This window comes from Lagenorhynchus albirostris, chromosome 2 (assembly GCF_949774975.1).
Source record: "Lagenorhynchus albirostris chromosome 2, mLagAlb1.1, whole genome shotgun sequence".
In the NCBI taxonomy this organism is placed as follows: domain Eukaryota; kingdom Metazoa; phylum Chordata; class Mammalia; order Artiodactyla; family Delphinidae; genus Lagenorhynchus; species Lagenorhynchus albirostris.
Genome location: NC_083096.1, coordinates 58,867,631 through 58,881,075, shown reverse-complemented (window position 1 = coordinate 58,881,075; position 13,445 = coordinate 58,867,631). Strand labels below are relative to the sequence as shown.

The window sequence follows — 13,445 nt, the reverse complement described above, 5'->3', positions numbered from 1 at the left end:
GCTTTACTTTTCTGGTTTAAATTATTAGTGAGTCCTCCAGAGAATATTTAAATGTTATGCCCACATGTTAAGAAATTTGAGTAAGAAGGAAAGTAATAAAGAGCTGGAAAATAAGTGCATTCCTAAGCTTGATATAATAATTTTGGCTTACCCCTCTATGATAATAAATTTAAAAAATCATATTTCACAATAATAATTCTACTTTAAATATTTATAGATAAGTCTATAAATTCAAGTCTATAAATTCTACCATTCAATAGTAGTTCTTCCAAGTTATCAGGATTTCGAGCAAGCTGTAGGATCAAAGCAGAACCCCGAACCTTGTCAGGAATATCTTCATATAATAACTCAATGTACTCATCCATGTCATTAATGTTAGCAACTTCATCAATCTGAAACAAAGGAAGAGGAAGGAAGTACTCTAAAAGAATAATGCTCAACAGAGCCAATGTCAAAGGAATGGTATTTTGTGATCAATAAACTGCCCTTGATAGTAAGAGACAAGTTTTCAAAGGACTTACAGTTGCCATCCTTTTGTAGAGGGGGAAATTAGACCTTTGGGTGATAGGACTCCTGAGTGAAAGTAGTCATAAACCATATGATAAAATGGGATGTACATAAACTCTAAAACTGACCTATTTATATTGATAAAGTATCTTAAATGTAATTCAAAATAGTATCTACCATAATAAATTAAACATACTTTAAAACATAGTAGAATAAGAATATTTAAAACATTTCACAACTTAGTTATCAAAATAAATTATGTCTAAAAGACACATCTAATAATTTTTGCCTTTATTAAATACTGATTTTCTACCTTTTTCAGGTAGTTTAAGTTCAACCATTTTTTAAAATTCCACATTTGTTTAATGTGATTGTATGAATTATTGATGGTAAAAAGCAATACCTTAGAATCAATTCTCTATTAGATAAAAATACAGTCTTACCTCCATTCCTTCAAAAGGAGGTGGATCTTTAGGCTTGCTTGATTTTTCTTTTTTTTCTGTAAAAAGATTTTTTTCTTATGAGAAGAGCAATGTTTTTAGGTTTCTGGGTAATTTTTATTTTCAGCAGCTGAGTTTAATTCTAGCTAAGTTGGGGATCTTCAAATGGGTAATTTATGAAATAACCTTTTTTCCAATGTATAAAAAATGTTCATCTATAATGCATTTGTTCTAATAAGGATATCACAGACAGTATAATAAAATCTATAAATAATCTCCAAGTTATGTCAGGTAGCAATTTAAACTTCCTCTTTGGCTAACATTTTAGGTATGCAAATAGCCAGACTTGCCAACAAGAAGCAAAATACTCCGTTTTGAGTTTTCTTTCTTTTCCTAATTCACATTTAAGAATAGGAAAATCAATAAGGCAAAGAAAAACTCATGAGTTAAGCAATAAAAAACTAAAATAAAAATTAACAAAGGAAAAGGAAAAGAAATAACTTGGATAAAGTTAAAAAGCTAAAATACAGTTGCTGATTTTTTAAACAAAATTAGGATCATAAATTAAAAGGCAAATGTTTAATATTTGTGCTAATTTAATCCTCACTTGTTCCCAAATGAATTAAAGAGGTATTCAAAGGTGTTGAACACAACTTTGAGTCATTTTTTATGTTGAATTATTTGATTCATAGCAGAACTTCATTTTGTAAAAAAAATTATCAAAAATGCTTCACTGCTCTGATCTGCGTCAAAAATCTAAGCAATGAATGTACATTAAAATAAGTTCAAGTAGTATCAAATTTTTGATTCTATAATTAGCAAATGTTTTACATATAATAGGAATTAGCCCTGATTGTTTTCAGAGGAAGGTAGCCGTTATGGACAAAGTTATGTTTTCTTTTGTTTTTTTTTTAAAGTGGTTATTATTATTTTTTTAATTAATTTATTTTTGCTGTGTTGCGTCTTCGTTTCTGTGTGAGGGCTTTCTCTAATTGTGGCAAGCGAGGGCCACTCTTCATCGCGGTGCATGGGCCTCTGACTATCGCGGCCTCTCTTGTTGCAGAGCACAGGCTCCAGACGTGCAGGCTCAGTGGTTGTGGCTCACGGGCCCAGTTGCTCCGCGGCATGTGGGATCCTCCCAGACCAGGGCTCGAACCCGTGTCCCCTGCATTAGCAGGCAGATTCTCAACCACTGCGCCACCAGGGAAGCCCAAAGTTATGTTTTCTTAACAGCTAGATTTTTCCTTAAACAGATAATTTACTATGACAGTGATTTTAATTAAGCAAACAAAAAAAAATACTTATGGTAAAGAATCACATAATCAAATAACTATTATTGTTTTATTTCAACCACTTTTAGGGCTAGGTTTCTGGTTTTGAAACAGTGAATATCAAGTAAAAAAGAAAGAAAATGGAATAGTTTTTAAAAATAAGTGTACAGGGCTTCACTGGTGGCGCAGTGGTTGAGAGTCCACCTGCCGATTCAGGGGACAAGGGTTCGTGCCCCGGTCCAGGAAGATCGCACATGCCGAAGAGCGGCTGGGCCTGTGAGCCATGGCCGCTGAGCCTGCGCGTCTGGAGCCTGTGCTCCGCAACGGGAGAGGCCACAACAGTGAGTGGCCCGCGTACCGCAGAAAAATAAAAAATAAAAAATAAGTGTACATATACTATAGTATAGCATTTCATATATGCCTCCAAACATTAATATCCATATAGAGAAACATTGATTTGAATTAATTTATCTACTTATGATAATATGAAAATTTCCTCATATTCCTCTAATTTCTGGGGAAGGAGGTAAGAAGACTGATTTACTCTGAAAACTCAGTGAAAGGGTTTTCATTTGTTTAAAGATATTTTATTACAAATGCCCTCGGAATTATATTAATTTAGCATTAGGAAAGATCAATTTTAACTATATTGTACAACCTACAATAAGTACACACACATCTTAAAGGAGCATAGAATTTATTTTTCTCACTTACTTATTGAAGCTATCTCTCATCATTTAGTAACACTGTTAACAGGAATATCGTATCAAAAAATAGTTAATAAAATTTTTGATAATATTTTCCTTATAGCACTTATTATTAATAATTAATAGGGATACACTGAGTGCCAGCTATGTAGTTGGAAACAATCAAATTCAAATGTTCATTTTTGCTTTTAAATAAATTCACAGCTATAGTATGTTAGATACTATATACAGTGCCAATTAATAAAAGTATATATTAGGCACAAGGCATTTTATTTGCTGTGGATGGAGAGAGAAGACTGGTTAATCTGAAAAAAGTCCAAATGAATTTTCTCTTTCATTTTTCTATTTAATACAATCAAAACTTAAGTATAAGTTATTTCAAGGGTATCATATTTTAGAATTCACCAATGATAAAAGAGAGATATATGTAAACTTAAAAAATACTATGAAATGGAATAACTAACCACTGAATAATCTGAGATGACTTTCCATTCAAATGTCTGTACTCTCGTTTTGTTTTGGGTTTGGATTATTCGAAAATGTCTTCTATAAATAATCAACTGCTTAGCTCTAATATTTTAATGGCTTGGTTCTTTTATGAGGTAATTAAAGATAGAAGAATGGTAACAACAAAGACGTTTAGGAATGAAAAGGTAATGTTTTCCTAACAAAGATTCACAAAACTTATGCATATGACATATATTTTAACATTTAAATAAGAAATCCGAATTATCAATTAAATGTCAATAAAAAATTTAGAAAATATAAATCTAGTTGCTGGGGTAGAGAAAACAGGTTTTCTGCTCCCAATTTTCTCCTTTTATTATTCTAGAATCAATATGGTATTTGCTTTTTTATTGTTTATTTCAGCACATGTGTACACACACAGTATGAAACAGATCATTTTGGAAGCATCTAACATAAAGCCTGGCATGTAGGAAACTAGTATGTTTCTTTATTGTTTCATTCACTTACTTAGAGCACTGGCAAAAGAAAACTCACCATTCAAATATCAAAAGTACAAACTATAGTCAAACAACTCTGGTTTTACATTAAAAAGTTAGGAATTCTTCTGCTTACCTTTTCCTGACACTGAATCACGGCGGTTCTGGAGATAGTACAACAGCTGTTCTACCTCATTTAGCTTTGAGGGATGAATGAGTTTACATTCTTCAACCACCTTTCGTGCCAGGGAAGTTATATCTGTGTTGGCATTGAGACTCTTAAGACGAATGCTGCAGGCATATCAGAATTTTCCAACTCAGGTATTATTAAAATAAGTGATAACTCAAACAATACTTCCTTTAAATAATTTACAAAACATTTAAATGTACCTAACATAGTCTCTTTTAGTAAAATATAATAAAGTATTAGATATAATTAGGCTTAGAAAAAAATGCAAAGCAATGATTTTCCTTGAGCTGGACAAGTAAGATAACAAAAGGAATGGTAAAATCTACATCTGACTCTTCTAGGCAGGATAGCATATCCAGAGAGCTTGTTTTTAAAGTCTTTCTGATATCACATAAAGTTTTTAATTATTATTAGATGTGAAAATCCATACTGCCAAAAATAAATCATTTTCTTGACCATATTCACAGTCATTTTCTTTTCAGTTAGGGGCAAGACACAATATTAATATATTCGGATTCGGTTGTTCTGATGGAAATTATATAGAAGACACAAGAAAAAAAAGTAGGATGCATTTTAAGATCTATATGAGTAATGCTGAGGAACAAATAAATATAGTTATAACTGCTAGTACATTAAAAAGAAAGACAAAACAGGTTCTCCCTCCTTTTTAATTTAATCCAGGAGATTCACTGGAAGGTCAATAAGAAAAGGTTGTTCAAAATCTGGAAACAACTACCAATTTACGTGGATTCATGGCACCAAAGAAAGCTATAAGGACATAAAATTAGGTTCAGGGTGAAGACTCAAACTGGTGGCAAAAGATTCTTGCAAAGCAGATGCATTCATGCAAAGCTTAGATTCAAAAAGAGAAACATAAGAAAGTAGCCACTATGTTGAAATACTTCTTAGTGAAGATGGCCAATTTTTGGAGACACTCACGGTATTAGAGGCAACAGGGACAGAGACCTCAGAAAAATGTCCTGCACTTAGCATCTGTGAAATCATTATTCAGATACAGATGATCTCTCCTGAAACAAGTCTAGTAAAGTGATTTGAATACTGTTCACAGCTTTATAGTCATCCTCGAATCTGGTCCTCTTGGGATCTATAAGCTACCTAATAGCCTTTAATAAATTCCTTTTATGCTTGAATTTTCTAAAGTGGCTTCTAATGTCTGTAACAAGAACCCTAGCAATACTCTGTCCCTTTATTTTAATTTTTCTCTAATTTATTTGGCTGTTTAAGTTCCTACCTTTTAAATCTTTTAAACTGTTTAATATTTTTGTATAACTTTAGCTGCCCATCAGAAAGCAGAGATATAAAGAAAAGTCTATTCAGAGAAAAACTCTCAAAAGACATCTCCACGTTTAATTTTAACAAGGAACTGGGAAATCTTGAGTTTACATAAATCTGATTGAGAAGAAGCACAAAAGAAACTCTATAAACATGTATTTTTGAAATTTTCCTACTAGTTTTTTTAGAGCAGTTTTAGGTTTACAGAAAATCTGTGCTGAAAGTACAGAGTTTCCATATATGTCCCCACTACCCTCCCCCAGTACAGTTTCTTCTATTATTACCATCTTGTGATAGTGTGGTAACTTTGTCACAATTGATGAATCACTATTGATATATTATTAACTGAAGTCTAAGTATACATTGGGGTTCACTCTTTGTATTGTATAGTTCTGTGCACTTGGACAAATGCATAATTTCATGTATCCACCATTAAAGTAGCATACAAAATAGTTTTGCTACCCTAAGAATGCCCTGTGCTCCACATATTCTCCCCTCCCACCCCCGAACTCCTGACAACTTCTAATCTATTTTTACTTTAGTTTTGCCTTTTCTAGATGGTCATACAGTTGGAATCATACAGTATATAGCTTTTCCAGTCTGGCTTTTCATTTAGCAATATTCATTTAGGTTCCTCTGTGTCTTTTCACAGCTTGATGGTTGATTTCTTTTTAGTGCTGAACAGTACTTGACTATATGGATGCAACACAGTTTGTTTACCCATCTGCCTACTGAAGGATATCTTGGTTACTTAAAATTGTTGACAGTTATAAATAAAGCTGCTATAAACATTCATGTGTAGGTTTCTGTGTGGAAATACATTTTCAACTCATTTGGGTTAATATCTAGGAGCACAACTGTTGGATCATATGGTAAGTGTATGTTTAGCTTTGTAAGAAACTGCCAAAATGACTTCCAAAGTAGCTGTACCATTTTGTATTTCCACCAGCAATGAATGAGTTCCTGTTGCTCTACATCCTCACCAGCATCTGGTGCTATCAGTGTTTTAGACTTTACACATTTTAATAGGTATGCAGTAGTATCTTGATTTAATAAAGCAGATTTTTTCTATCTTTTTTTAGATTTATTTTCTACCAATATATATATTAGCAATCTGATTCATCATCTTCTTTCCATCCAAGTAACAGAAAGATTCTCTTCTGTTAGTGTGTACATCTCTCTCCTAAATCCTTCCCTTGTTAAAAGAGACAAAAAATATGTAGGACTAGAATTTTTAGAAAATGTCAGCTGTGTGCTTACTGATTATTTCTAAAATAAAAAAATAGGCCCCCTTCATTAGGCAGTCCATGCCTATTAGTAATACCAAAAACTCATACCAAAAAATGCCCATATTGGACTTTCCTGGTGGCACAGTGTTTGAGAATCTGCCTGCTAATGCAGGGGACACAGGTTCGAGCCCTGGTCTGGGAGGATACCACATGCCGTGGAGCAACTAGGCCCATGAGCCACAACTACTGAGCCTGCGCGTCTGGAGCCTGTGCTCCGCAACAAGAGAGGCCACGATAGTCAGAGGCCCGCACACCACGATGAAGAGTGGCCCCCGCTTGCCACAACTAGAGAACACCCTCGCACAGAAATGAAAACCCAACACAGCAAAAATAAATAAATAAATTTTTAAAATGCCCATATTATTTTTGGACCTTAACCATAGATTTCTCATAATGAAATGTTCAGAAAACTGGGACTCTGTTGAAGATGAGCTTATACATTCCTTTATACAATAAGGGAGAATGAAATACATGTCTTCTGGACCTGAGCCATAGCACTGACTACCACAATTTAATGACAGTTTCATTTCACACCTATCTCAATCTATATGAGTGTCCCCCTCAAAACCTTCACCCCCAGCTGCCACCATTGATAAATCCTCTTGAACTATGAACAAACCATATTCTCCTTTTGCTCCCACAATATGATTCCTCTGCAAACCTTGAGCAGCCAGGTTGAATACCACAAAGTTGGGTTACAGAGGTTTTTCCCATACTGATGTTTAAATCCACTTACACTAGCCAGTTGGTAGTAACTCTTTCCAGGTGGCTGACTCTAGTGAATGTACCCCTTGTCTAGAAAGCCTACAGATTTTCAAACAATAACAACATTCTCACTTTTTTTTTTTTTTTTTTTTGCGGTACGCGGGCCTCTCACTGTTGTGGCCTCTCCCGTTGCGGAGCACAGGCTCCAGACGCGCAGGCTCAGCGGCCATGGCTCACAGGCCCAGCCGCTCCGCGGCATGTGGGATCCTGCCAGACCGGGGCACGAACCCTCGTCCCCTGCACTGGCAGGCGGACTCTCAACCACTGCGCCACCAGGGAAGCCCTCACTTAATTTTAATTGAATGAGGCTACTGACTACACCATTAAAAACTAAAAACTAAATTTCTCTCATGAAATGTGGATGCATGAGGTTCTAAAGGCAAAGACCCCCTAATCTGCTAGCTTTTCTTTGGAAGTCAAATTAATAAAATCTCAAGAGACGTTACTTTCTCAAAATGTACAAAATTTAGGCAGCAATAACAAACACACAAATGGAAGAAAGTGTGAGAGAACACAAAAAACTGTGAGCATGTGAGTTAAAATCTACAGTGTAAGTATGTATGTGTGCATGTGTATATCTCTTCAATCTAGTGGATTATCCAAAGACTCGTTTACTTTTAATGAATTATCTGTGTAATTTAGTCTTTTAACCCAAATAAGAAGAGAGACTACAGATCTTAATAAGACAGTAGGTAGCTTCTCTCTTCAGGTTTCTATACAATGAAGTTTCTTAATTCAAACACTATAAAAATTTGGGGCCAAATAATTTTTTGTTTGTAAGTGCCTACCTTATGCATTGTAGGATGTTTCGCAGCACCCCAGCCTCTATCCACTAGATACCAATAGCACCCTCCAGTTATGAGAACCAAAATGTCTCCAGGTACTGCCAAATGTCCCCTGGGGGAAAAATCCTAACCAGCTGAGAACTACTGCTATATATTTAAAATATAGTGCTGTTCAGTGTGCTAAATACTATCACATGCACTTCTAGCATCCTGAATATACTTAACACCACCAAAACACACTAACTTTTTAACTAGTTCCCAAATTAAAATTATCTATGGGGGGAAGAAAGTTGGGAAAGAATACTAGGTGATCTCAGACCCTCTCTCCTTCCATAAAACTATGGAAGGAGTGCAAGATCATCGCCAGTGCAACTGAAGACTTATGAAGAAGGCCAGTTCCCAAGGGACTCCTGAAAGTACTATGAAAGCAGGAAGGAAAGTGTGTAGAACATTGGGAGACCTAAGCTCAATTCATTTAGTCAGAAAATGCTTGTCCTATTACTAATATCTTTCACAGCGCTAGATTTTTAAGGGATGATTTCAAGGTACATGCCCCATTTGTGAATTCTGGATGTCATATCACTTTCTGTAATTCCAGGGAAGAAAGAACAACACAGGATCCCCTAAGATACAAATTTCCTAAATTAAGCTAAAAAGTCCTGTATAAACATATCTTTTATAGTTGATTTCACAAGTTATATTCTATTATATGCATTTACTAAATGGGATAAATAAGAATAGGTATTTTTCATTAAGTTCCAATTATGCTCACATAAACATGATTTTCTCTGGAATATACTCTATATTTATAATTTAATATAGTCTCTGCTTCACTGAGATAATGTATGTTTGTAAGAATACTATAATCATTTATCATCTATGCAAGTTTAAATAACATCAGATTTCTATAAAGTTTACTACTTTCAAATGTGCACAAATGAAGAAAACTTACATTTTTTGGCATTCCTTTCGTTCTCCCAACATGGGATCCCCCATTTCTCCAAGAATGGTAGCTTCCACTTCATATTGAACAATGAGTGCTTTTTCTGATGGATGTACATCAATATTTCCTCCTTTAACTTTCCTATTAATATAAAATAAAAACAGACATAGCTACATTAAAAGCTCACAAAACATGCAAGGTTTTTATCTAGTTCCTAGTTCCAAAAACATGTGCGCTAGATTAACATATGCATTTAAATCAGATTTACTCTTGACTTGGACCAAGAAATAACTCTTTTTCTCCAACTCTGTAAACTCTGTACTGTACATGTAATTCTTGGTCTTGCAGAAAGTACCTTTATGAATAGTTCTGAGAAAAAATACATTTACCCAAAGAATCATGCATAATAGCCAGTGAATAAAACAAACAATTAAGATGGTTTTGGAGAGAATAACCTCAACCAAAAGTCAGCAATTCAAAACCAAAGGTAGCTATCCCAAAATTTATATTAAAAAAAAATAAACTGCCCAATAATTGGCCCATTAACTGTATCACAGAATGACATGAATTATCTAAACTGCAAAATAATATTATGTATTATCTTACATAATTATATAAATTGAATTAGTACCTAAATTATTCTTCAAATCACACACAAGTTGTGTAACAAAAAAGCATTTACAGGTTATATTCTATAGTCACAGATCTCAAATTATAGTGCCATCAGTAGTTTCAATAGAAAGATTGTATATACTTTGTCCCCAGACCCCTACAGTTATAGAACAAATTTTTTTAATTGAAGTATAGTTGCCTTACAATATTATACTGGTTTCAAGTGTACAACATAGTGATTTTATATTTTTACTTTGGCTATAATCCTTGTGCTGTACCTTACATCCTTGTAACTTATTTTATACCTAGCTATTTGTACCTGCTAATCCCCTTCACCTATTTTGGCCCTCGCCCTACACCTCTCCCTTCTGAGGACCACTAGTTTGCTATCTGTATCTCAGAGTCTGTTTCTGTGATGTTATATTCGTTCATTTGTTTTATTTTTATATTTTACATATAAGTGAAAACATACAGTATTTGTCTTTCTCCGCCTGACTTATTTCACTAAGCATAATATCTTCCAGGTCCATCCATGTTGCCACAATAATGAATTAATCACTACTTGTTATTGGCCACTTTAGGATCTGATAAAATGAGTTTTATTAAAGGAGATTAAGCAATGGAAACAAGCAAAATTTCCCACTGTAGTCCGAGCCAGCTAGCTGGCTAGTGAGGTCTTTTAGCCTAATGGGAAGGAATAGAAATATGACAACACCTTAAATTCCAATAAACAGAAACTCAAAGCTTTTCCTTCAGTTAGGAATAATTGGCTTATTATGCATATTTTCAATGTAATTTTAAAATTTTTTTTCACCAGAATTCTTTATTACAACAAGGGTAAGGCTCTTCACTCTGTATTAGGACAATGATTAAGAGTCAAGTGTAGAGACAGAGTAGGAAATCAAATATACAGAAGCTAGAGTCTAGGTAGGTCAGCAACTAAATTGACAGTAAGACATACAGAACAAACCTATAAAGAATAAAAACAAAAACCAGGCAGGCCAGTAAAAAACAGGGAGTTGGGTTATTAGATATATACACACATATTAAAGAGAATGGTACAGCTTCCAAAAGATAAGATAAATGCATACAAGTTCAGACTAGCAGTCAAAAGCTAGAGAAACCACAGGAATCAAGAGAGTAAGTAAGAGAGCTGAAAAACATATGTAATGTAGCATTAAAGAAACTAATTATAAAGAGAACTAGTTATTTGCTTCCTGATGAAATGGAGAGCAACCCCAGTACTGAACTTCTTATATAGGAGAGTGTAACTGTATCCAATTGAAGAGAATCATAAGGATGAAATGTAAGTGCAGATCCTAAGAGTAACCTTATACCAACACTTTCAAAGAGGGTCTTCCACATATTAACAACTGATGGAAAAGCATAATTGTTATCCTCTGGTCTGATATTTTGCCTTTCCCCAAAGAAATCAAATAGTTCAAAGAACCTCACTATTGCTTTTCAGCTTTCTTTTGCTTTTTCTTTTCTGCATGTGTGTTTTAAAGAAGTTAATTAATTTTATAATATTTTTTATTACTAATACAATTTATGCTTACTGTAAAAAAACAATACAGAAATTAGCAAAGAGAAAAAATAAACTGAAAAAGTTAGAAGAAACCAATTGTTACCATTTAGCACATACACATCCAGACATTTTTCTATCTATATGTAAATAATATATAATGAGAGAATGTCAGCTCTAGAATTTCTTTAAAGAGGCTTAAGGGTAGCAATCTGGTAGAGTTAAAACTACATTTGAATAGCAATTCACATAAGGTTGACACAAGTATTAAATGTTTATATCATTGTGGGGGCTGATGGAGATTATGGGATGGATAAACCTCTTCCCTGTTCCCCTTGGCGCTGCCACTGAATATATAAAATACACATATTACAAACTAAGCTCATATTATATATACTGTGTGTAACATACTTTCCAAAATTACTATATAATGACTTTAAAAGAATACTTTGCCTTTAGAACTTCATATAGTCAAATACTAGATACTCCATTTGTTGAACACCTTAATTCTTTTTTTTTTAACATCTTTATTGGAGTATAATTGCTTTACAATGGTGTTAGTTTCTGCTGTATAACAAAGTTAATCAGTTATACATATACATATGTTCCCATATCTCTTCCCTCTTGTGTCTCCCTCCCTCCCACCCTCCCTAACCCACCCCTCTAGGTGGTCACAAACCACCGAGCTGATCTCCCTGTGCTATACGGCTGCTTCCCACTAGCTAGCTATTTTACGTTTGGTAGTGTATATACGTCCATGCCACTCTCTCGCTTTGTCACAGCTTACCCTTCCCCCTCCCCATATCCTCAAGTCCATTCTCTAGTAGGTCTGTGTCTTTATTCCCGTCTTAACCCTAGGTTCTTCATGACCTTTTTTTTTTCTTAGATTCCATATATATGCGTTAGCATACGGTATTTGTTTTTCTCTTTCTGACTTACTTCACTCTGTACGACAGACTCTAGGTCCATCCACCTCACTACAAATAACTCAATTTCGTTTCTTTTTATGGCTGAGTAATATTCCACTGTATATATCACCTTGATTCTTTATTTCTAACTTACATTGCATGAAATTTACAAGATTCCCTCACAAAACGTTCAAAACCATTTGCAGGACAATTGGCTGATTTACAAAGTAGTTCTCTAAAGGCTCAAAACATTTTGTAATTCAGTTACTCTATATTTATGAATGATATAAATATTTTTAAATTGACAAACATGGTTTCAAATTCTATTTTGGTTGGTAAAATATTCCAGCTTTTTGGACACAATTATGAATTATGTCTACATGCAACCTGTGACAAGTACACATCTGCTATTGATAGCTGATTTAGTATGAAAAATTGCTTTTATCATAGCAATGTGCCTCAGCAAAATTTATACTTGTATTATCACCACAAAATGAACAATTTTATCTTAAATGCTATACTTCTTTTTTTTTTTTACATCTTTATTGGAGTATAATTGCTTTACAATGGTGTGTTAGTTTCTGCTTTATAACAAAGTGAATCAGTTATACATATACATATAACCCCATATCTCTTTCCTCTTGAGCCTCCCTCCCTCCCACACTCCCTATCCCACCCCTCTAGGTGGTCACAAAGCACCGAGCTGATCTCCCTGTGCTATGCAGCTGCTTCCCACTAGCTATCTATTTTACGTTTGGTAGTGTATATATGTCCATGCCACTCTCTCACTTTGTCACAGCTTACCCTTCCCCCTCCCCATATCCTCAAGTCCATTCTCTAGTAGGTCTGTGTCTTTATTCCTGTCTTTCCCCTAGGTTCTTCATGACATTTTTTTTCTTAAATTCCATATATATGTGTTAGCATACGGTATTTGTCTTTCTCTTTCTGACTTACTTCACTGTGTACGACAGACTCTAGGTCCATCCACCTCATTACAAATAGCTCAATTTCATTTCTTTTTATGGCTGAGTAATATTCCATTGTATATATGTGCCACATCTTCTTTATCCATTCATCCGATGATGGACACTTAGGTTGTTTCCATCTCCTGCCTATTGTAAATATACTTCTAAACTGAATTTAACATGGCATTCATAATGATGTCAGATATTTAACAACTGCGACAATGAACTTCAAATGCTTTATTTGGAATCCATGAATCAGGTGAGAAATAATTTAGCCCATTATTAGAATTAACTGATTGAC

At 34.3% G+C, this 13,445-nt stretch overlaps 1 protein-coding gene across 2 annotated transcripts in view; it reads right to left on the bottom strand.

The window, feature by feature from the left end:
• The window catches only part of KIFAP3 (kinesin associated protein 3), a 157,374-nt gene that overhangs the window by 131,445 nt on the left and 12,484 nt on the right, over positions 1-13,445 (bottom strand). For both annotated transcript variants that reach the window (XM_060133468.1, XM_060133476.1), the window contains exons 2-5: positions 9,144-9,275; positions 4,006-4,160; positions 951-1,006; positions 251-392 (exon numbers count right to left, since the gene is read on the bottom strand). In XM_060133468.1, the coding sequence (XP_059989451.1) occupies positions 251-392; positions 951-1,006; positions 4,006-4,160; positions 9,144-9,275 (485 nt within the window). The remainder of the gene's footprint in view (positions 1-250; positions 393-950; positions 1,007-4,005; positions 4,161-9,143; positions 9,276-13,445) is intronic.